Source organism: Oncorhynchus mykiss, chromosome 15 (assembly GCF_013265735.2).
Source record: "Oncorhynchus mykiss isolate Arlee chromosome 15, USDA_OmykA_1.1, whole genome shotgun sequence".
In the NCBI taxonomy this organism is placed as follows: Eukaryota; Metazoa; Chordata; class Actinopteri; order Salmoniformes; family Salmonidae; genus Oncorhynchus; species Oncorhynchus mykiss.
In genome coordinates, this window is record NC_048579.1 from 18534542 (window position 1) to 18557788 (window position 23247).

The window sequence follows — 23247 nt, forward strand, 5'->3', positions numbered from 1 at the left end:
GACTATATATATAGGGCAGCAGCCTCTAATGTGCTAATGATGGCTATTTAACAGTCTGATGGCCTTGAGATAGAAGATGTTTTCCAGTTTCTCGGTCCCAGCTTTGATGCACCTGTACTGACCACGCCTTCTGGATGAAAGTGGGGTGAACAGGCAGTGGCTCGGGTGGTTGTTGTCCTTGATGATCTTTTTGGCCTTCCTGTGACATGGGTGCTGTCGGTGCCCTGGAGGGCAGGTAGTTTGCCCCCAGTGATGCGTTGGGCAGACCGCACCACTCCCTGGAGAGCCCTGCGGTTGTGGGCGGTGCAGTTGCCGTACCAGGTGGTGAAACAGCCCGACAGAATGCTTTGAATTGTGCATCTGTATAAGTTTGTGAGGGTTTTAGGTGTCAAGACAATTTTTGCCTTCTTCACCACAGTCTATGTAGGTGGACCATTTCAGTTTGTCAGTGATGTGTATGCCGAGGAACATGAAGCTTTCCACCTTCTTCACTGCGGTCCCGTCGATGTGGATAGGGGGGTGCTCCCTCTGCTGTTTCTTGAAGTCCACGATCAGCTCCTTTGTTTTGTTGATGTTGGACGAGAGGTTACTTTCCTGACACCACACTCCCAGGGCCCTCACCTCCTCCCTGTAGGCTGTCTCGTCATTGTTGGTAATCAGGCCTACTACTGTTGTGTCGTCTGCAAACTTGATGATTGAGTTGGAGGCGTGCATGGCCAAACAGTCATGGGTGAACAGGGAGTTCAGGAGGGGGCTGAGCACGCATCCTTGTGGGGCCCCAGTGTTGAGGATCAGTGAAGTGGTGTTGTTTCCTACCTTCACCACCTGGGGGTGGCCAGTCAGGAAGTACCGGACCCAGTTGCACAGGGCGGGGTTCAGGCCCAGGGTCTCGAGCTTAATGATGAGCTTGGAGGGTACTATGGTGTTGAATGCTGAGCTGATAGTCATTTAGTTCAGTTACTTTTGCTTTTTGGGTACAGGAACAATAGTGGACATTTTGAAGCATGTGGGGAGAGCAGACTGGGATAGGGAAAGATTGAATATGTCCGTAAACACTCCAGCCAACTGGTCTGCGCATGCTTTCAAGGACGCGGCTAGGGATACCGTCTGGGCCGGCAGCCTTGCGAGGGTTAACACGCTTAAATGTCTTACTCACGTTGGCCACGGAGAAGGAGAGCCCACAGTCCTTGGTAGCGGCCCGCGTCGGTGGCAACGTGTTATCCTCAAAGCGGGCGAAGAAGGTGTTTTGCTTGTTCGGAAGCAAGACGTCGGTGTCTGCGACAGAGGGAATAACTACACTGTTTGTATTCTGCCATATTCCCAGTCACCTTGCCTTGATTAAATGCGATGGTTTGTGCTTTCAGTTTTGCGCGAATGCTGCCATCTAGCCACGGTTTCTGGTTAGGGTAGGTTTTAATAGTTACAGTGGGTACAACATCTCCTATACAATTCCTGGTAAACTCAGTCACCGGATCAGTGTATTCGTCAATGTTATTTTCGGAGGCTACCCGAAACATATCCCAGTCCGTGTAATCAAAACAATCTTGAAGCGTGGATTACGATTGGTCAGACTAGCGTTGAATAGTCCTTAGCACGGGTACCTCGTGTTTGAGTTTCTGCCTATAGGAAGGGAGTAGGAAAATGGAGTCGTTACATCATAGAGGCTAATATTTTCTACTTTAATTAGTGATTGACTTCAGACGGCAGACTGCTGCTAGGTACGGAAATATGACAGAGTTGGTCTTGTCTCACTGTAGGCATTGCCATGTGTGCTTGTCTCCCTCATGTTAGAACTGTAATGTTTATTGTGTCTACTAAATGTGGGTCAGATGTATGTATGAGTTCTTCTAGTCTTCTGGTCCACCCTCTCTTTTCTCTCCTCTCTCTCTCCCCCGTCATCTTTTTCTCTCTTTCTCTCTCTCTCTTTCTCTCTCTGGCCTGAGAGGTTGCTTAGTCGTCCAATAACTGACTGTTGAGCAGACAGGAAAGAGAGCCCTTATCTCCCTCTCTCTTTTTCTCTCACCCTCTACTCTCCACGCTCCACCCTCCTCTCTCTCTCATTCCATCCCTCTCCCTCCATCTGAAGTGAGCCGCTCCAAGCCCACGCACAAAGGCTATTTTCATGCCCTGTTTTGTTTTCTCACTTCCTCCAGAGCAATTTGGCCCTGAGCGGACACTTCCCAAAATGGATGCCCTGTCCAATTTTACACCTTGTAAAGATTTATACTAGTATTTCTGTAGTTGTGTACTTCTTATATTTGGTAACAATGGCCCAGTATATTGCCGCCCAATATTGCCGCCCAATCAGGAATATGAAATAAGATCCTTGAGGGAAAGTGCATTTTGTTGCCTGCATTTGTCTTTCACCTGTCTCTTTGCCTGCATCCATTAAAATGGGTTGAATTGAACTGAGCTAGATTGTGGCCCATTACCTTGTTGTCTGGGGGTTAGGGTTAGTTTCAAAGATTAATTTATGTTGATAAGGAGACGTGAAATGAGTCAGGCTTCTTGAATAAATATAAAACTTTGTTAAAGTTGAAAAGGTTGGGAGCTGGGAGAAGGAGAGCGGGCTTGGCACACCACTAGCGTATACTACTTGGTTTGCAAACGTTTATGGATCATGTATGGAACAGGTTGTTAATATATATACACTATCGTTCAAACGTTTGTGGTCACTTAGAAATGTCCTCGTTTTTGAAAGAAAAGCAATTTTTTTGTCCAATAAAATAACATTAAATTGATCAGAAATACAGTGTAGACATTGTTAATGTTGTAAATAACTATTGTAGCTGGAAACGGCTGATCTTTAATGGAATGTCTACATAGGCGTACAGAGGCCCATTATCAGCAACCATCACTCCTGTGTTCCAATGGCACGTTGTGTTAGCTAATCCAAGTGAATCATTTTAAAAGTCTATTTGATCATTGGAAAACCATTTTGCAATTATGATAACTGTTGTGCTGATTTAAAGAAGCAATACAACTGGCCTTCTTTAGACTAGTTGAGTATCTGGAGCATCAGCATTTGTGAGTTCAGGCTCAAATTGTCCAGAAACAATTGGCACAGTCAACTTAGTGTATGTGAACTTCTGACCCACTGGAATTGTTAAACACTGAATGATAAGTGAAATGATCTGTCTGTAAAGAATTGTTGGAAAAATGACTTGTGTCATGCACAAAGTAGATGTCCTAACCGACTTGCCAAAACTATAGTTTGTTAACAAGACATTTGTGGAGTGGTTGAAAAACTAGTTTTAATGAGAGAGAGAGAGAGAGAGAGAGAGAGAGAGAGAGAGAGAGAGAGAGAGAGAGAGAGATATGTTTACATCTGTTTTCTCTTCCGTTCTCTCTGCCTCCATTTGTCTCTCTCGCTCTCCCTCCGTCCCTCTAAACAGAGCTGACTTATCTGTGTCAGTTTGTCTCTTTGCACACCTGTGCTCCAATTAGTTTTAAGAGAGCGGTCACGTCTTGCCCACCCGCTTTAATCTTACTATGCACCTGTCCTCTCACCGTCCCTTGTTCTCTCTTTCTCTCTTTTATCCCTTCACTCACTCCATCTCTGTACACCTGCCTGTCTACCCACTCACTCTGTTTTATCTTTATCCCTACACCCCCTGACTCCTCCCCCCCTCTCTATCTTTCTCTCTCTCTCTCTCTCTCTCTCTCTCTCTCTCTCTCTCTCTCTTTCTCTTTTTTTTTCTCTCTCTCTCTCTCTCTCTCTCTCTCTCTCCCTCTCTCTCTCTCTCTCTCTCTCTCTCTCTCTCTCTCTCTCTCTCTCTCTCTCTCTCGCTCTTGCTCTTGCTCTCTTTTAAGAGAACCTGTTATATACATGTTACCCATGGAGGCTGTATCAGGTTTGCTGTAGCTCACTGTGTAGATAATCAGGAAGTACACGCAGGGTTCCCTAGCCAGTCTCCCGTACAGAGCAGTCATCTGCATCTATCCAGCTAACCGTGGCCTCAGATGCATACCTGTCGCTATCCTTTATTACGGAAAGTGCAGCGAGAGAACATTGCCCTGAAACATTAGTTAGCACCTAGCACGCAGTTATCGTGTGTGACCACAGATTATCCATTATATTGGCCAGATACTCAAGTGGCCACTTTGACAATGCTAGCAGTGCTAGCTGTGCCACTGGAGATTCTGGGTTCGAGTCCAGGCTCTGTTGCAGCCAGGCGCACAATTGGCCCAGCGTTGTCTGGGTTAGGGGAGTGTTTGGCCGGCAGGGATGTCCTTGTACCATCTCAAACTAGTGACTCCTGTAGCGGGCCAGGCGCAGTGCACGCTGACACGCTGTGTTTTGGAGGACGCACGGCCTTCCCCTCTCCCGAGTCCGTATGGGAGTTGCAGCGATGAGACAAGACTGTAACTACCAATTGGATACCATAAATTTGGGGAGAAAACAGGGTAAAAAATAAATAATAATACAAATAAAAAATGAGAAAATGGAAGGCAGTTAGCCTGAACTAGTCTCTTTAGCTAATAACCCCCCTGTCCTCCATATAATGTGCCAAAGAGACTGGCCTTTCTGCCATCATCAAACATGAACATTCTATCATAAATGAGCTTGAGGAGAACAGAGGATTTGATCCTGATTCGATCACCCTCATTGCTATCATCCAATTGGAACTCGCTTTTTTCTCTCCACAGAACACTGTTGGTATCCTCTTGCTAAACAACCTTTTTTTTGTCTGTCCAGATGAAACTTTCCATCTGGGGTGGCAGGTAGCCTAGTAGTTAGAACATTGGGCCAGTAACCAAAATGTTGTTAGTTCAAATCCCTGAAACCTGTCGTTTTGCCCCTGAACAAGGCAGTTAACCCACTGTTCCTTCGGCCGTCATTGTAAATAAGAATTTGTTCTTAACTGACTTGCCTAGTTAGATAAAGAATCAAATAAAATTTCTAGCTCAGATATACATTCTCAAAGTAAATACATACTTCAATTCCAAACACAAAATGTCTTAGTTTTGATTTCAAGCCTCAAAATGCAAAAACATGTTTTATTGTCACATACGCTGGATAGGCGGAGTGAATGTAGTAGTTTTACAGGGTCAGCCAAAGTAGCACAGATCCCCTGGAGCAAGGATTGTGTCCAACGCTCTAACCGTTAGGCTACCGTACCTGTCACCACAGGCTACATGCCGCCACTTGTCTAGCTAAGAGTTCATGTTTGTTTTTGACTTTCTTATGAATTCAAATTCTATTTTCGAGTCTGCACATGGAAAATATTAATGTTATTTCCAACAACCAATAAGGAACTCTTACCCTAAATCCAGTGCATATTTAACGTTGAGATTGCCGAAATGCCAGTCTCTTTGGCAATGACCAGGATCGAGTGGCAAGGAATGGAATGTTAGTTAAAGAGACTGGTACTCAGACTGGGGGGGTTCAATTCATTTTGCCCGGGCACCCATGTAGAAGTGTTTTGCACCGGCTTAATGTAGACAGTCGGGAAGAGGGCACAACAAAGCCTATTCCCCCTCAGGAAACTAAAAAGATTTGGCATGGATCCTGAGATCCTCAAAAGGTTCTACAGCTGCAACATCGAGAGCATCCTGACTGGGTGCATCACTGCCTGGTACGGCAATTGCTCGGCCTCGGACCGCAAGGCACTTACAGAGGGTAGTGTGTACGGTCCAGTACGTCACTGGGGCTAAGCTGCCTGCCATCCAGGACCTCTACACCAGGCAGAGTCAGGGGAAGGCCCAAAAAATTGTCAAAGACCCCAGCCACCCCAGTCATAGATTGTTCTCTCTACTATCGCATGGCAAGTGGTACCGGAGTGCCAAGTTTAGGACAAAAAGGCTTCTCAACAGTTTTTACCCCCAAGCCATAAGACTCCTGAACAGGTAATTAAATGGCTACTGGACTATTTGCATTATGTGCCCCCCCCCCGACCGCTCTTTTTACGCTGCTGCTATTCTCATAGTCACTTTAACTATACATTCATGTACATGCTACCTCAGTTGGGCCGACCAACCAGTGCTCCCGCACATTGGCTAACCGGGCTATCTGCATTGTGTCCCGCCACCCACCACCCGCCAACCCCTCTTTTACGCTACTGCCACTCTCTGTTCATCATATATGCATAGTCACTTTAACCATATCTAAATGTACATACTACCTCAATCAGCCCGACTAACCGGTGTCTGTATGTAGCCTCGCTACTTTTATAGCCTCGCTTAGCCTGTCTTTTTAATGTTGTTTTTATTTCTTTCCCTACCTGTTGTTCACCTAATACCTTTTTTGCACTAGTAACAACTTAAGTATTACAAAAATTATATTTGATCAAATAAGCCACATGTTACAAATAAGCCATTCAATGTTTTCTTAAACAAATTCAACTCTCTCATTGACCTCCATACAAACACACAACAATAACAAAACGCCACTTGCTGGAGAAGACAGATTTTGGGCCCAGTTATCCCTCTCACTTCACCTCATCCTCTCTGGTTTGACTCACAAATGTCAGTTCCTGTATTTACTATAGCTTCCGCCGTGTCATTTTATAAATGCCAGATCTCTGTCAAGATGCATCATTCACCCAAGTTTTGTCAAAATCAGGCTAGTTCTGTCTGAGATATTGCGTGTGACTAACATACAAACAAATGGACAGACGAACGGACGGAGACCGATCCACAGTTCCCTTCTCGATTTCATGGTGGAGGACAATTAATAGTTACAATAGGTTAGCAGCAGGCAAACAGCGACTCCGCTCTTGTTTTTACTATGAAGAGACTATGCAGCCAAGGCAGACACGGGCTCGTCCCTTTCACAACACCTCAACGTCAAAGTATGGCTGGGAGGGTGTGATAGAAAAAAGCAGCGCCCTGCGTTAGCTCGCACCCGGGACAAATCTCCCATATGAGCTGTAATGCCACAGCCAGCTGAAAGACTGGGGACATTTAGATGGGATTGTTTCACCTCTGACGCCCACCTTACCTCTGCTTCAGTCAACGGTCTGTCTGTCTGATTCATCACTACAGGGGCCAAGGCCCGGACCACTATTTACACTTCGGAGGGAAGGGTGTGTGTGCATGTGTGTGTGTTTGTGGAGCCTGGAACCCTAGCTGCTGTTGACCATTCCTCACACCATTGTGCCATTGAGCCCTTGTACATCATAAGCATAGCTTTCTAACTGTAAAGTCAACTCCTTCGCTAATGACTTGATATTGTTTTAGCGGGAGGCTTATGTTGATTATCCCACTAACAGGGTTATTGTGCAAGGCTAATCTTGCTCAGATGAGCGTGGAGCTTAACATAGAGAGACCATGCTCATGTTACAGAGCTACACATCCTGCCAGTGTGTTTATAGTTTCCTTCTCCTAGAGGGTTTACCTCAGCATACAACATGTGATTGTTATGATACAGAAACTAATTTGAAAGACAATTTGAAAATGGTCCTTTCCTTACAGGTAAATTATGGGATTTGCATGTTACTGGAAATTCACAGTTGAGTCATTCAGAACTTTCTGAAAGTAATATTATAGCATGAAGCTACTGTACTGTATGTATTGCGATGCTTGCATTCTAAGTGTCTTACTAGTATGAATAAGAACATCTCGGGCAGCAAAGTGACGTTGTGGGATTTGGAGAAGAGCAGGAATTGATCGGTGGGAGACACCAGGCAGCTGGTGGGAAGGCTCAGAGGCTCGGCTTCTCCAGGGACCAACGGTTGTGTAACGGCACACAGCTGTGTCCGAGCGCCGCACAGCGCAACCACGACAACGCTGCCACGGCAACAACTGGGTACATCTCAGATCCCAGAGGCTCTGAGACTGATGAGGAAATGGGATACATGATTTATCATTTATTGACGGAAAACATGCTTGAAATTGTTTTGGCATGGATTTTTCTCGTAGCATATCAATGGCTCTAATGTAATGTCTAAATAAGGGTGAAAGCCAAGCTTCTTAGAGAAATGGGTATGCAGGCTTTTCCTCCAACCCTGCTGTAACACACCTGATTCAGCTTATCAGCTAATCAAGATCCTGCTAAACAGCTAATTAAAACCAGAATCAGGTATAGCCACTTTTCAGACATCTCCTTATTGTTTATGTTCTATAAAACATACACGTCCGTTTTCGACTCACCAGGTCAAGGATGGTGACACTCGGGCAGTGACACATTACTTTTAGAGTTTCTCATCAAGCTTATTGTGTTGGTCTTTGCAACCCCTTGAATACCTAAATCCCTTAATGTCTGCCACTACACCAATAACTCCTGATCCTTAACCTAGGGTGACCACCTTTAAAATACATAAACGAGGGACAACAGGATGATTTTGCGGGACATTCGCAGGACATTCACAGCAAAATATAACATTGTTGTCCTCAAATATCACAAAAAAACCCTGCAAAATCCTGGAGGGACTAGTTATATACTTTCAAGGGAGTCCTTCTTCGTAGAGTTTGAGACGTGTGTGTGTGTGTGTGTGTGTGTGTGTGTGTGTGTGTGTGTGTGTGAGTGTGTGTGTGTGTGCGTGTGTGCGTGTGTGCGTGTGTGCGTGTGTGCGTGTGTGTGCGTGTGTGTGTGTGTGTGTGCGCAACACTGCTTAGTGCACAATTCTCTCTCCAGAGGGGCTATTTATAGGTATGTTATGTGGGGGACAATGCACCTGGTATTTGTGATAGTTTCAAGTTTCAAGTTTTATTTGTCACATGCACAAATATACTGAAATGCTTCACTTGCAAGTATTCAATATTAAAATAGTATGACAAAAACAACATAAAAATAAGACATAAGAGAGAGAACTAGAATATCATAAGAATGTAAGCTGTATACAGGGTCAGTGCCAGTAGCAAATGTACAATGTGCAGGGATGTACATGTAGGCAGGGATTTGGAGAAAGTGACTGGTAGCACGATAAACAATAATAACAATAATGATAATGATAATTATAATAATAATAATAATAATAATGACAATAATAATAATGATAATGCTAATAATAAAAATGATATTAATTATAATAATGACAATAATAATGATAATAATAAAAGTGATAAGATAATAATAATAATGACAATAATAATAATGCTAATAATGATAATGCTAATAATACAAATGATAATGACAATAATAATGATAATGATAATGTCAATAATAATGATAATAATAAAACATGATAATGATAATAAGGATAATGATAATGATTAAAAAATATATAAAACAAATTATAATACAAATGATGATAATAATACTTATTCTAATAATAATAGTAATAGTAAACAGTATGTCAGAACTATAAGGGTTCGGTGGGTATGTGAGTGGTGTGTGTGTGTATGTAGGTGTATTTGTCTATTGGGACCATGGGCGTAGTGTACAACCAGTGTTATTGGTTCAGGTATACCAGACATACCAACTCCCCTGTCACCCCCTAAGCTGAGCACGATGGGCCTGTAAAACACAAAGGCTCATGGGATGCCCACTCGACAGGCGGAGCAGTAATGTACATCTGATGATGTGTTGTTACAAGCCGGACATGGGTATGGTATAACCAGTAAAACTCAACAGATGACATGAGATGACATAAAAGGTTTATCTGTGTATCTAGAAGGAAGAGCAAAAGAAAGCTTCATAATCATGAAGTTGACCAGGACAATGACTGTATTGGTTTTAGGTTGATGTCATTGTTCTCGTCGGGCATTTGTGGGTTTATTGACAGTGGTAATAGAATACTGATCCTCTAAAGCCAAGAGAATGTAAAAGTGAAATTGGAGTAAAGGTTGTTTGTTGAAGGGCCCACTTGCTGTATTGTCTGCAGAGAATGGCTGTATGACTGTATTGGTGATGAACAGTTGAGAGGATCTACTGTACTGTTAAGTAATCCCTCTCTCTCTGAGCTGTGCTCTCCAATGATAGCATTCTTGAGGTTGGAGGGAATGCATAGAGAATTCCAAAATTCCAAATGACTTTAGAGAATAGATTAATAAAGGTATGGATTGACCTTCACTTTAGCCCACTTTACAAGTATGAAAACATCCGTCATACTTCTGTTTTGGGGTGCACCAACCCTTTAAATGCCACATGGCCATGGACATGAAGGATATGCATTAAATAATGATTTAACGTTGAGGGTTCATTATGCCCAAAGCTGACTTTTGTCACCCTGGAACTTCCTCTACCCACACTTTACTCTGTGTTTATGCCTGACTGTTTTCTTGACTCTGGTGTTGTCACCTCACCTGCAGCACAGACACCAGTTACAGTTACCCTGGAAACAGTCCACAGTGTCCCAGTGCAAATATTTAGTTCAAAAGTGGATGCAGCATTTTTCCATGTCCAAGGTAACAAAAGTATATCATAGAAAATATATAGATATACACTGACTATACAAAACATTAGGGGAGTTGGTGTTGATACTGTGCCCCTGAGGGGGTTGGGTGGTGAGAGGGGAGTCGGTGTCGGGACTGTGCCCCTGAGGGGGCTGGGTGGTGAGAGGGGAGTCGGTGTCGGGACTGTGCCCCTGAGGGGGCTGGGTGGTGAGAGGGGAGTTGGTGTCGGGCCTGTGCCCCTGAGGGGGCTGGGTGGTGAGAGGGGAGTCGGTGTTGGGACAGTGACCCTGAGGGGGCTGGGTGTTGAGAGGGGAGTCGGTGTCGGGACAGTGACCCTGAGGGGGCTGGGTGGTGAGAGGGGAGTCGGTGTCAGGACTGTGCCCCTGAGGGGGCTGGGTGGTGAGAGGGGAGTTGGTGTCGGGACAGTGACCCTGAGGGGGCTGGGTGGTGAGAGGGGAGTTGGTGTCGGGACAGTGACCCTGAGGGGTGGTGTGTGTGTGTGTGTGTGTGTGTGTGTGTGTGTGTGTGTGTGTGTGTGTGTGTGTGTGTGTGTGTGTGTGTGTGTGTGTGTGTGTGTGTGTGTGTGTGTGTCTGTGTGTGTGTGTGTTTGTGTGTGTGCGTATGTGCGTGTGCTTGCGTGCGTGCGTGTATGGGTGTGCATACGGACACGCACATATGGAGCTCATAGCAATATGAGCCCCACCATGACAGGACCCGAAGTGTGATCACGTGTTAGCCTGCAGGGCGTCAACAACAGGAAGGAAGAGCTAGAGCCAGAAACCAGACAGAATATCCTGGGTAGGATATTCTGTCACATCATTATGATTACATACACCCGACACTTATTACATAACAGACACACAATGTCAAATGGATGGCATATTATTAAGCATGGTTACTGAAGTGTGTCTTCAAGTAGCTTGGCAATGTATTTCCTTAGTGCTTACTGTAAAAGGTGAATACTGTAACCTTTAGCTTTACACAGTATACAGTATGTGTGGAGAAACAAATATCACACTGAATACCCATCTAAAGAGTTTCAGGAGCTTGCCTGTATTCTGTATAAATATCCAGCCGACTACAGCTCTTCTGTCTATCATGCTATAATATCAGTCCAGATCGCTGATAGCTTGATTTGATTTTGCCAGATTAGATTGAAACTAACGCTGCAGATTATAGCTTTCCAAGCAAAAGATTAAGATGTGCTGTAAGTTACAATATGGTAAATGCCACAAAGGTAATACCAGGTTAGGTTCTATATGAGACTTTGTGCCCAGGCTTTATATGCACCAGAACAGAAGTAGTTATTACTGGGAGAATTATAACCTTCTGAATGTTTCTCATAAATGGAGAAAAAGACTGAATGACTCTCTCCATATCTACCAGATCCCCTTCTCTTGTCAATAAATCACCAATATAGCAGTACACCAGTCATCAATCACCTGATAATAACTATTTTCATCTAGCATGGCTCTGATTGGTTGTTATCCTCAGGTGAAGGATGACATCAGCCTATCCGAGGGCAGCACAGTGGATCTGAGGAAGCCAGGGGAGGAAGAGGATGAGTATTCAGAGATGGCTGAAGAGACCATGGATCCTGACAACTGCTTCCCTGATGGTAAGTTTATTTGACTTTATTGTTACATTACTGTCAGGTGAGTCCCATTGAGATTGTGTTGCTAAGCGGTGGGTTTAGATCCCACTTCTGACGCCAAATGTCGGTAAGGAGACAGGACACCATCATGTTTGCTTCAGAACATCTTTACTCAAATAAAACGGAATGTGTTGTACTGTATTACATCATGCTTCAAAGAAATTCACTGTATTTTTAAGGGAGTGGCACCAAGAGGTAGCAGCATGAAAAAGCATACAGCTTACAATTTACATGCACTAGTAATGTATTACTAGTGATACATGTGACCAAGAAAATACAAGTATAAGCAAGCACATTTAAGGAATATTATTTCATGTAATGTTTGGAGAGAAAAAAAACTAGATGGGCAACTAGACCTGACAATCTGTTTATTTTGTATGTGGAAATCAAAACAGAGACAGAAACATGTCAAACAGGTTGAATTAATATGTTTCTATCAAATTTCAAATGTGTATAATAATGTGCCATGATGGTGGGGATAACGTTGCAATCCAGCCTAAACATTTGTATATTTTTAACAGCTTACATTAGTAGAGGGTTTGACTCACTCTCACTGCAAGCCTGAATCTAAACATTTACACTGGGCTACCCCAAACAGTTGGCTTTCGGCTTCAAGTGGAGGCCATTTGATATAAAACATTAAACAATTAAGTGACATTTGAACGGGTAATGGCGCATTAAATTGAATGTCCTGTGTCAGCAGAGATTTGAAAAGGCGTCTCAGACACTAAATGGACTCTGGTTAATTTGATGATGACTGACTACCTGAATTAAATTTGGTCGCAACTAATCAACTCCCTCAGACGGTCTGAGGTAACTTAGACCAATCACGTGATGTCTCCGAGACAATCATGGTAAATGACTGAGTGTACACTGAAACAGTCAGCAGTAGCTGAGTGTACATTGAAAGGGTCAGCGTTGTTGGGGGTTGTTCTAAAAAAGCTTTTGACATGTTCATATTAGAGCGTGAAGATCATTACTGAAGGTCTTGTGAACGTTGACACATATTTTGAACCAAGATTTGATTAGGGGATCACGCTCTTTAATGATGCATCCATTTTTACACACCTATTGACTAGTTGTGGTGGGAAGTCATTTAGTTCTTAGTGTTTTTAGGTTTGTGTTTAAAGGTGTTTCCTGAATGCCGACACTGATAGGTTTTTACTGAATACAGTCTGACTTGTATGGGGTATCATATTACTATATGTACATGTTCATTTGACTACACAGGGAGCACAGTATCCATAGAAACAACCATTGCACCATAACTCCTTTAATAATGTGGACTACAATAGAGGCTGAAACCTTCTATCCCTTTCAGTGTAATACCTCATAACGCTAGTAAACACAGGGGAGTGGGTTGCGGGTAGTCTTACACAGGGGCTTTATATAAGGTGACTTAATAATATACAAAATGCAAGCCGTATCACATTTCAGGAGAAGACCCAGATGCAGACAGGGTCGAAGTAACAAAAGTTTATTACTAGAACAGGGGACAGGCAAAACGACAGGTCAAGGGCAGGCAGAGGTCAGTAATCCAGATCAGAGTCCAAAAAGTACAGAATGGCAGGCAGTCTCAGAGTCAGGGCAGGCAGTGTTCAATAATCCAGGGTGGTGTGACAAGGTACAGAACGGCAGTCAGGGTCAGGGCGGGCAGAATGGTCAAAACTGGGAATACTAGAAAACAGGAACTAGAAACAGACAGGAGCAGAGGGGAAAACGCTGGTATGCTTGACGAACAAAACAAACTGGCAACAGACAGAGAACACAGGTATAAATACACTGGGGATAATAGGGAAGATAGGTAACACCTTTAGGGGGGTGGAGACAAGCACAAAGATAGGTGAAACAGATCAGGGTGTGACAAGCCTAATGGTTTGAGTACATCACCATGGAAATCTATTTGTGTTCCTTGGACGCAACCAGGACTCTGATCTAGGGCTGTGGCGGTCATGAAATTTCGTCAGCCGATGATTGTCAAGCAAATAACTGTCGGTCTCACGGTAATTGACTGTTAATTAACATAAACACATCTAGCATCTCCTGGCTTCCACACAATAAATCCATTACTTATTTTAGACAGGTCTAAAGAAGGATGATATGAAGAAAATGTAGTCTATTTCAGAAGAACAGAATAGCATACTCTGAGCTGTCCTTATGTTAGGTCCTGATGTGGCTATGCCAAATGGCTGTGGGCTACACTAGTTCAATTAGCAGACAAGATTTGCTTATAAGATTGGCTTATTTTATATTATTTTATAGTATGAAGAAAACAATTGAACTAAACTGAATAAATAAAATAAAATATAAAGATTTTCTCCAAATGATTTGAGGGAGAGCGCACTGTGTTGAGTGGTTAACAAGGAAATAGGTACTCCTATATGCTTAATTTAGAGTTATTAATATAACTTTAGTTGTTCTACAAACGTTGGGCTATATGTTTCGATTTTTCATACATTGTAAGGCTGCAAAATGAAACTCTAATGATTATTTTTTTAAGTTGCTTGAAAGGCATGAGCTCAACTTAGTTTTTTTGCACAGGCTGTACACACTCCAATAGTCTCTCATTCACAATTTGACAAGCACTTGATAATGCCTTGAATTTCACAGCGGCATCCCCTTTGTGGCCGTAATGCACCCTAAACAAATCCATGCTTTTGCGGCTGGAGTGCTGCATTGTGTCCTTCTCCCTGAGCGTGCTGTGCAATCTGAAGTGTCTCTCACTCACACACATCACGTGATCGGGTCTTTCTCACAGGCTACAAGTTAAGACAGACACATCGGGGATGCAACTGCCCCGCTCCGAGGTGCTTATTGAAGATATTGGATGAACTGTCCACATTTACTTTTCGTCAGCCAACAAGATGAGTAGGTCTAACGACCAGCAAAAGTGCTAGCCTATGTCAATCTACTATCCCCCATAGTACAAAAGTTGACCTATTCTATTCTGTGTGATAAATAAATATCCCAAACAGATCCCAAATTAATACAACCAATAGCATCAAAAAAATGTTTTTATGCTATGTGGCTGACGCAACAGATCAGAACGTTTAGCTTAGAATGTTATTATGCATGTAATGCTTTTGTTATAAAGGTGCATTTGTATGGTAAAAAATATCTTCCCCAAGTCACAAAAAAAGGCTGTTTCTTATGCTGGGCATCATTCACAAGTGATAATGTATAAGTGATAGGCTAATATTGTCACCCATTAGACTATTCTTGATTTCATTTTGTCTTTACATACACTAAATAATATATGTGTGACATGTTTTATGATTTAGAATGGACCAATATCATGCAGCTGTATCGAAACAGGGGCAGCGTAAAAAATACATGTCATCTATTCACTTAATAAAATGAAGAAGAAACCCTGTGGTATATTTTCATGCCAGCCAGGTAGTCTATACTCCTGTTGTAAATATAAGCAATGTGCCTAATATTAGGAAAGTTGAGAAATAAATATAGTAGGCCTAGCCTATAGAAAGCTCATGGGATCCTCCTCTTTTTATTAACGGCCATCACTCAGTTTTCTTACGCATTTGCATAGCCAATAGAAATGTTGCGCAACATGAGTTCTCATGAAGTGTTTGATTAGATTCTTGAATACATTTGCATTGATGTCAGAGTGGTTAGAGGTACAATAGAGTGCTGAGTACCAGGCAGTTAGCAAGGTTGGTAGGCTACCAATGAACAGCAGCATCAGAGCTTGGAGAAGCCTAATTACCGTGACTAAACGGTCATGTGGAATTTGACTGCCTTCATGACTTGTGACCCCCGGTGCAGCGGTAATGTGGTCACCACAACAGCCCTACTCTGATCCCGCCATTACCGCAGGCTCTTAGTGACACAATGATTTATTACTCCCTGGAAGGCCCAAAAGGGGAGTTATAAGCCGGGTGGTTCCAGCCATGAATGCTGATTGGCTGACAGCCATGGTATATCAGACATTATAAACTGGGTGGTTTGAGCCCTGAACACTGATGTGCTGACAGCGTGATATATCAGACTGTATACCACGCGTATGACAAAACATGTATATTTAATGCTCAAATTACTTTGGTAAACAGTTTATAATAGCAATAAAGCACCTCAGGGGTTTGTGGTATATGGCCAATATACCACGGCTAAGCTTAAGTATACAACAGGTATGACAAAACATGTATTTTTACTCCTATAATTACGTTGGTAACCAGTCTATAATAGCTATAAGGCACTGGAGGGTTTTGTTGTATATGGCCAATATAGACCGCATGGGCTGTATCCAGGCACTCCACATTGCGTCGTGCCTAAGAACAGCCCTTTGCAGTGGTATATTGGCCATATACCACACCCTCTCTGGCCTTATTGCTTAAATATAGTATAGTTATGCCCAATAAAGGCATGTAGTAGTATGCTATTCCATTTCCACACCACTGTTACGGTCTCCATGGCAATACTAAGAACACTACATGTTTCTGTGCGTCCCCAAAATTGAAAAACTATCCTGGGATGGAGCAGGAGTACTGTCACTGGAGCATAGTTGAAGAGGCCACATTTCACACATTTCTGGGTTGCGTAAGAAGGACAAAATGGCGGCGCTCCACCATAATACACAAAATATATCAAATTAGATAAATCATGGAGCTATGTGGGTCGTTCCATGAAAAGAGTGCCTTGTACAGTACGTCCCTTTGGTATTTTAATATGAAAAGCCTGTTATAATAAATGAAGTACACTTTAATATAGACCACATGGAGAATTCATTAAATGAAGAAAGACTTTACGAAAGTGCAAAACTTCTGCATTTTGACATGTCCCTCCATGCACTCTCTGTCACTTAACCCAAAAATGTCTGTAAGTTTTCACTATCATTATCATTATCAGGTCATTCATTATATTATCACTATCATATAAGATCATCAGCAGACTCCATCACCATCATCTACCATACTCTGACCAGCTCTCTCCGCTCAAGCCATGAACTGACCTTCTCTATCTTTGTGGGACGCAGCTTTCAAAGACTTGGCCTCTATTGGTTGACCTGTCACGATATATTTCTTGATTGTTTTTTGCTCTTGAAGTGCTTTGAAATTCTAAAAAAAAGTGCCTTAGAAATGTAATGCATTATTATTATCATTGTAAAGCCCTAGTTATTTTGTTGCTTAGACAAAGTCATTTCTGAAGATTGTTTACTTAGTGACATTATCGTCAATCCTGTTATTAACAGGGTAACTTAATTTGGCACTTAATAGGTAATTACTATGGTATTTTTTTTATGTGACCTCTTGAAAGGGGAAAAATCGGGTTTTATAAAGTTGAACATATGCTCTTTATGACAGAATGAAAAAATAAGGTGAAATCCCCCCCAAAAATGTTACAACATACAATTCTCAAAAGGCACCGAATTGGTGGAACATCCCGTGTATTGGGACAATACATCAGCCTAACAATTCCTCTATCTACACTCTTGGAAAAAAGGGTTCCAAAATGGTTCTGTGGCTGTCCCCATAAGATAAACATTTTTGGTTCCAGGTAGAACTCAGTTAAACAGCCAAAAAGGTGATAGTTGTTGTTACTGGATCCAAATAGTGTGGGATTTAACCTTCGTACTTGACCCTGTTGTGTATTCAACTAAATAAGTTGGCTAAAGCGGAAAGAGTGACACCTAGGCTACATGTGATTTAGGTGAAAATTATGCAATGTCACCCACGGCAATACAGTATATTCCAATGCATCCTCTTTCATTTTGATGGAATACTGTATGTAGACTAATTCGCAAACCTTTAATGCTTTTTTTCTGTTTAAAGACAGTCCAGCTCTGTTGAGTGTAAACTATCAAGTTGACAGCATAAAGGAGGCCATTTTATAAACTCAACAGCTTGGGCTGTTACCTCTCTGTTGAAAGAAGCATGGAGTTCCTTAGGTTAAGGTTCAGCAGGGTTTCAGAGCTAGAGGAGGCAGCACTAGCACTGTAGTTTGGCTGGGGCAGCTACAGTGCCTTCAGTAAGAATTCATACCCCCACCCCCCCAGCCTGAATTAAAAATAGATAATTAAGTAAAAGTTATTTCTCACCTATCTACACACAATAACACAATGAAAAACTGAAAACATGTTTTTAGAGATATTTTTGCAAATGCATTGAAAATAAAATACAGAAATATACTACATGACCAAAAGTATGTGGATACCTGCTTGTCGAACATCTCATTCCAAAATCATGGGCATTATTATGGAGTTGGTCCCCCCTTTGCTGCTATAACAGCCTCCACTCTTCTGGGGAAGGCTTTCCGCTAGATGTTGGAACATTGTTGCAGGGACTTGCTTCCATTCAGTCACAAGAGCATTAGTGAGGTCAGGTGTTGAGCGATGATGGGCGATTAGGCCTGGCTCGCAGTTGGTGTTCCAATTCATCCCAAAAGTGTTTGATGGGGTTGATGTCAGGGCTCTGTGCAGGCCAGTCATGTTCTTCCACATCAATCTGGACAAACCATTTCTGTATGACATTGCTTTGTGCACGAGGGCATTGTCATGCTGAAACAGGAAAGGGCCTTCCCCAAACTGTTGCCACAAAGTTGGAAGCACAGAATTGTCTAGAATGTCATTGTATGCTGTAGCGTTAAAAAAAAACACAGCCTTAGACCATTATTCCTCCTCCACAAAACTTTACAGTCGGCACTATGCATTGGGGCATGTAGCATTGTCCTGGCATCTGCCAAACCCTGATTCGTCTGTTGGACTGCCAGATTGTGAAGCGTGATTCATCACATCCAGAGAATGTTTCCACTGCTCCAGAGTCCAATGGCGCCAAGCTTTACACCACTCCAGCCAACGCTTGGCATTGCCCATGGTGATCTTAGGCTTGTGTGCAGCTGCTCGGCCATGGAAACCCATTTCATGAAGCTCCCGATGAACAGTTATTGTGCTGACGTTGCTTCCAGAGGCAGTTTGAACTCGATAGTGAGTGTTCCAACCGAGGACAGATGATTTTTACAAGCCACAGACGAATTTAACAAGCTACGCGATTCAGCACTCAGCGGTCCCGTTCTGTGAGCTTGTGTGGTTAACACTTCACTATAACAGCACTTACAGTTGACCAGGGCAGCTCTAGCAGGGCAGAAATTTGACGAACTGACTTGTCGAGAAAGGTACCATTCCTAGGACGGTGCCACGTTGAATGTCACTGAGCTCTTCAGTAAGGCCATTCTACTGCCAATGTTTGTCTGTGGAGATTCCATGGCCGTGTGCTCCATTTTATACTCCTGTCAGCAACGGGTGTGGCTGAAATAGCCAAATCCACTCATTTGAAGGGGTGTCCACATACCTTGTATATATAGTGTGTCTCACTCGCAGCGATTACAGCTGTGAGTCTTTCTGGGTAATTCTCTAAGAGCTTTCCACACCTGGATTGTGCAACATTTGCCAATTATTATTTTCAAAATTCTTCAAGCTCTGTCAGATTGGTTGTTGATCATTGCTAGACAACCATTTTCGGGTCTTACCATAGATTTTCAAGTAGATTTAAAACTGTAACTCTACCACTCAGGAACATTCACTGTCTTCTTGGTAAGCAACTCCAGTGTAGATTTGGCCTTGTGTTTTAGGTTATTGTCCTGCTGAAAGGTGAATTCATCTCCCAGTGTCTGGTGGAAAGCAGACTGAACCAGGTTTTTGCCTGTGTTTAGCTCCATTCCATTTATTTGTTATCCTAAAAAACTCCCCAGTCTTTAACAATTGCAAGTATACTCATAACATGATGCAGCCACTACTATGCTTGAAAATATGGAATGGTACTCAGTAATGTGTTGTATTGGATTTGCCCCAAACAAAGTTCATTTGCTTGCAAATATGATGCATGTTTTGGAATATTTTTTATTTTGTACAGGCTTCCTTCTTTTCACTCTGTCAATTAGGTTAGTATTGTGGAGTAACTGTAATGTTGTTGATCCATCCTCCTATCACAGTCAACTCTGTAACTGTTTTAATGTCACCATTGGCATCATGGTGAAATCCTCAACTGTTTTCCTTCTTTCTGGCAACTGAGTTAGGAAGGACGCCTGTATCTTTGTAGTGACTGGATGTGTTGATACACCATCCAACGTGTAATTAATAACTTCACCATGCTCAAATGGATATTCAATGTCTGTTTTTTTTTTACCTATCTACCTATAGGTGCTCTTCTTTGCGAGTCACTGGAAAACTTCCCTTGTCTTTGTGGTTGAATCTGTGTTTATAATTCACTGCTCGACAGATAATTGTATGTGTGGGGTACAGAGATGAGGTAGTCATTCAAAAAATCATGTTAAACACTATTATTGCACACAGAGTGAGTACATGCAAACTTATTATGTGACGTGTTAAGCAAAGGGGTTGAATACTTATTGACTGAAGACTTTTCAGCTTTAAAATTCATATTAATTGGGAATATTTCAAAAATATATAACTCCACTTTGACATTATGGGGTATTGTGTGGAGGCCAGTGACAAAACATCTCAATGGGGGAAAAGTCAAGGGGAATACTTTCTGAAAGCACTGTACATGAGGACCCATGTCTACGTTTAAGGCGTTCACTTGAGGCAAGCTCATGTCACATTGGTTGTGTCAAGCTTCGTCTCTCTTGCTCAGTGCCATGACTAATGGCTTCTCATGCAAAATGACCGCCAACCTAACAAACCAAAACTCTCTGGACTTGCCTAATGATAGTTTGAGGGACTAAATCAGGGAGGGACCCTTCATACACTCAGAGAAAAGGTAGCAGCATTTCAGCCTTTAATCCGAAGTCTTACTGTATATCGACAGGCCGATAAGTGTAAATGTATAGTCAATGGGGCCTCTTGATTTCTTCTTGACGGCCGTTATTTGCTTGGCAGATGTCGGCGCCAGGGGCTTCCAAGAAAGACCGTGAGAGCGTCGTTACAAATTGAGTTGCAAGTGGTCCGTTACCATAATCCTGTCATTATTAAGCTTACAGGCAATAAATTAATTTGGACGGGAGGGCTCAGATGACTGTAATGGAGGAGTCCGGGTCGACTCGGAGGACATTATGGGTCGTCGTCTCAAATGCGATTTCATAGCAGCCAGCCTGAGCCATTGTTCTGGCTGGAAAGCTTTTAAAGAGTAATTGATACCAGGAATGTGTCGCTCCAAAACCACTGTAACGAACTTCAACTTATTTTTTGTCTGATGATGAGTAGGAAGGATCGGACCAAAATGCAGCGTTGTAAGTGTCCATGATCATTTATTATATCAGAACACGAGAAAATACAAAATAACAACGTGAAGGAAAGAAATGAAAATCTAAACAGTTCTGTATGGTGAAAACACAGACACAGGTGGGAACAGGCTACCTAAGTATGGTTCTCAATCAGAGACAACGATAGACAGCTGCCTCTGATTGGGAACCATACCAGGCCAAACACAGAAATACAAACCATAGAACAAAAACATAGAATGCCCACCCCAACTCACGCCCTGACCAAACCAAAAATAGAAACATAAAAAAGGAACTAAGGTCAGGACGTGACAGTATGAGTATAGGATTGGTCAACAACATTATTTAATTGTGAGTTAACAGAATATAACATATTTTCACTGGACAATTAATTTAAATGCATCTGGAAAATGTTGGCCTTCAATACAAATTTGAAGAAAGAGACATGATGTGTCACAACACTTGTCATTAACTAGAATTTTAATTCTCTCTTTAAAACATAGATTTTTCTCTCTATCTCCCCCAGTGTGCGTACGCCATTTCCAGTGCTGTGATATCCAAACCACGGAGGGCCTGGGCCAGGCTTGGTGGCGGTTAAGGAAGACCTGCTTTCAGATCGTGGAGCACAGTTGGTTCGAGTCCTTCATCATATTCATGATCCTGCTGAGCAGCGGTGCTCTGGTGAGCAGTGTGCATGCTGGGTAGGGGTTGTGTGGGAGTGGCACCGGGCGGTTTGCTCTGCCTGCTAACTGGTTAATCTGCCAGGCTAATCTGCCAGGGAGAGAAACCGGGGAAGAGGTTGGCACAGAGCAGTCTGACACGGACGGCTACTGTAATATGGTAGAGGTCTCAGGCTGTGTGAGATGTTTGTTACCAATGTTCCCTCTAAACAGCGCACAGCTCCCCTCAGACTGCAGCGCAGAAGAAATATGAGCCAACGCAGATAAGCACGAAATTGAACTTCACCCAACTTTCTACAGTTTTCTCCTTTCGTTAACACTATCAACGTTTCGCTCTACTGTGAGAATTATAATCGAATCAACGCAATATTAGACTCTTTCAATGTAATATACCGAAACAAAACGAACTATGCAATATCTACAGTGAGGGAAAAAAGTATTTGATCCCCTGCTGATTTTGTACGTTTGCCCACTGACAAAGAAATTATCAATGATTTATAATTGTAATGGTAGGTTTATTTGAACAGTGAGAGACAGAATTACAACAAAAAAATCCAGAAAAAAGCGTGCCAAAAATTTTATAAATTTATTTGCATTTTAATAAGGAAAATAAGTATTTGACCCCTCGGCAAAACATGACTTAGTACTTGGTTGGCAAAATCCTTGTTGGCAATCACAGAGGTCAGACGTTTCTTGTAGTTGGCCACCAGGTTTGCAAACATCTCAGGAGGGATTTTGTCCAACTCCTCTTTGCAGATCTTCTCCAAGTCATTAAGGTTTTGAGGCTGACGTTTGGCAACTCGAACCTTCAGCTCCTTCCACAGATTTTCTATGGGATTACGGTCTGGAGACTGGCTAGGCCACTCCAGGACCTTAATGTGCTTCTTCTTGAGCCACTCCTTTGTTGCCTTGGTCGTGTGTTTTGGGTCATTGTCATGCTGGAATACCCATCCACGACTCATTTTCAATGCCCTGGCTGAGGAAAGGACGTTCTCACCCAAGGTTAGACAGTACATGGCCCCGTCCATCGTCAGTTTGATGCGGTGAAGTTGTCCTGTCCCCTTAGCAGAAAAACACCCCCAAAGCTTAATGTTTCCACCTCCATTTTTGACGGTGGAGATGGTGTTCTTGGGGTCATAAGCAGCATTCCTCCTCCTCCAAACACAGCGAGTTGAGTTGATCCCAAAGAGCTCCATGTTGGTCTCATCTGAGCATAACACTTTCACCCAGTTGTCCTCTGAATCATTCAGATGTTCATTGGCAAACTTCAGACGGGCATGTATATGTGCTTTCTTGAGCAGGGAGACCTTGCGGGCGCTGCAGGATTTCAGTCCTTCACATCGTAGTGTGTTACCAATTGTTTTCTTGGTGACTATGGTCCCAGCTGCCTTTAGATCATTGACAAGATCCTCCTGTGTAGTTCTGGGCTGATTCCTCACCGTTCTT

General features: G+C 42.7%; 1 protein-coding gene across 2 annotated transcripts in view; it reads left to right on the forward strand.

Moving 5' to 3' along the window:
- scn5lab (sodium channel, voltage gated, type V-like, alpha b) overlaps positions 1 to 23247 on the forward strand; it is a 189960-nt gene that overhangs the window by 144385 nt on the left and 22328 nt on the right. For both annotated transcript variants that reach the window (XM_021562572.2, XM_036943977.1), the window contains 2 exons: positions 11773 to 11896; positions 21648 to 21802. In XM_021562572.2, coding sequence (XP_021418247.2) covers positions 11773 to 11896; positions 21648 to 21802 — 279 coding nt within the window. The remainder of the gene's footprint in view (positions 1 to 11772; positions 11897 to 21647; positions 21803 to 23247) is intronic.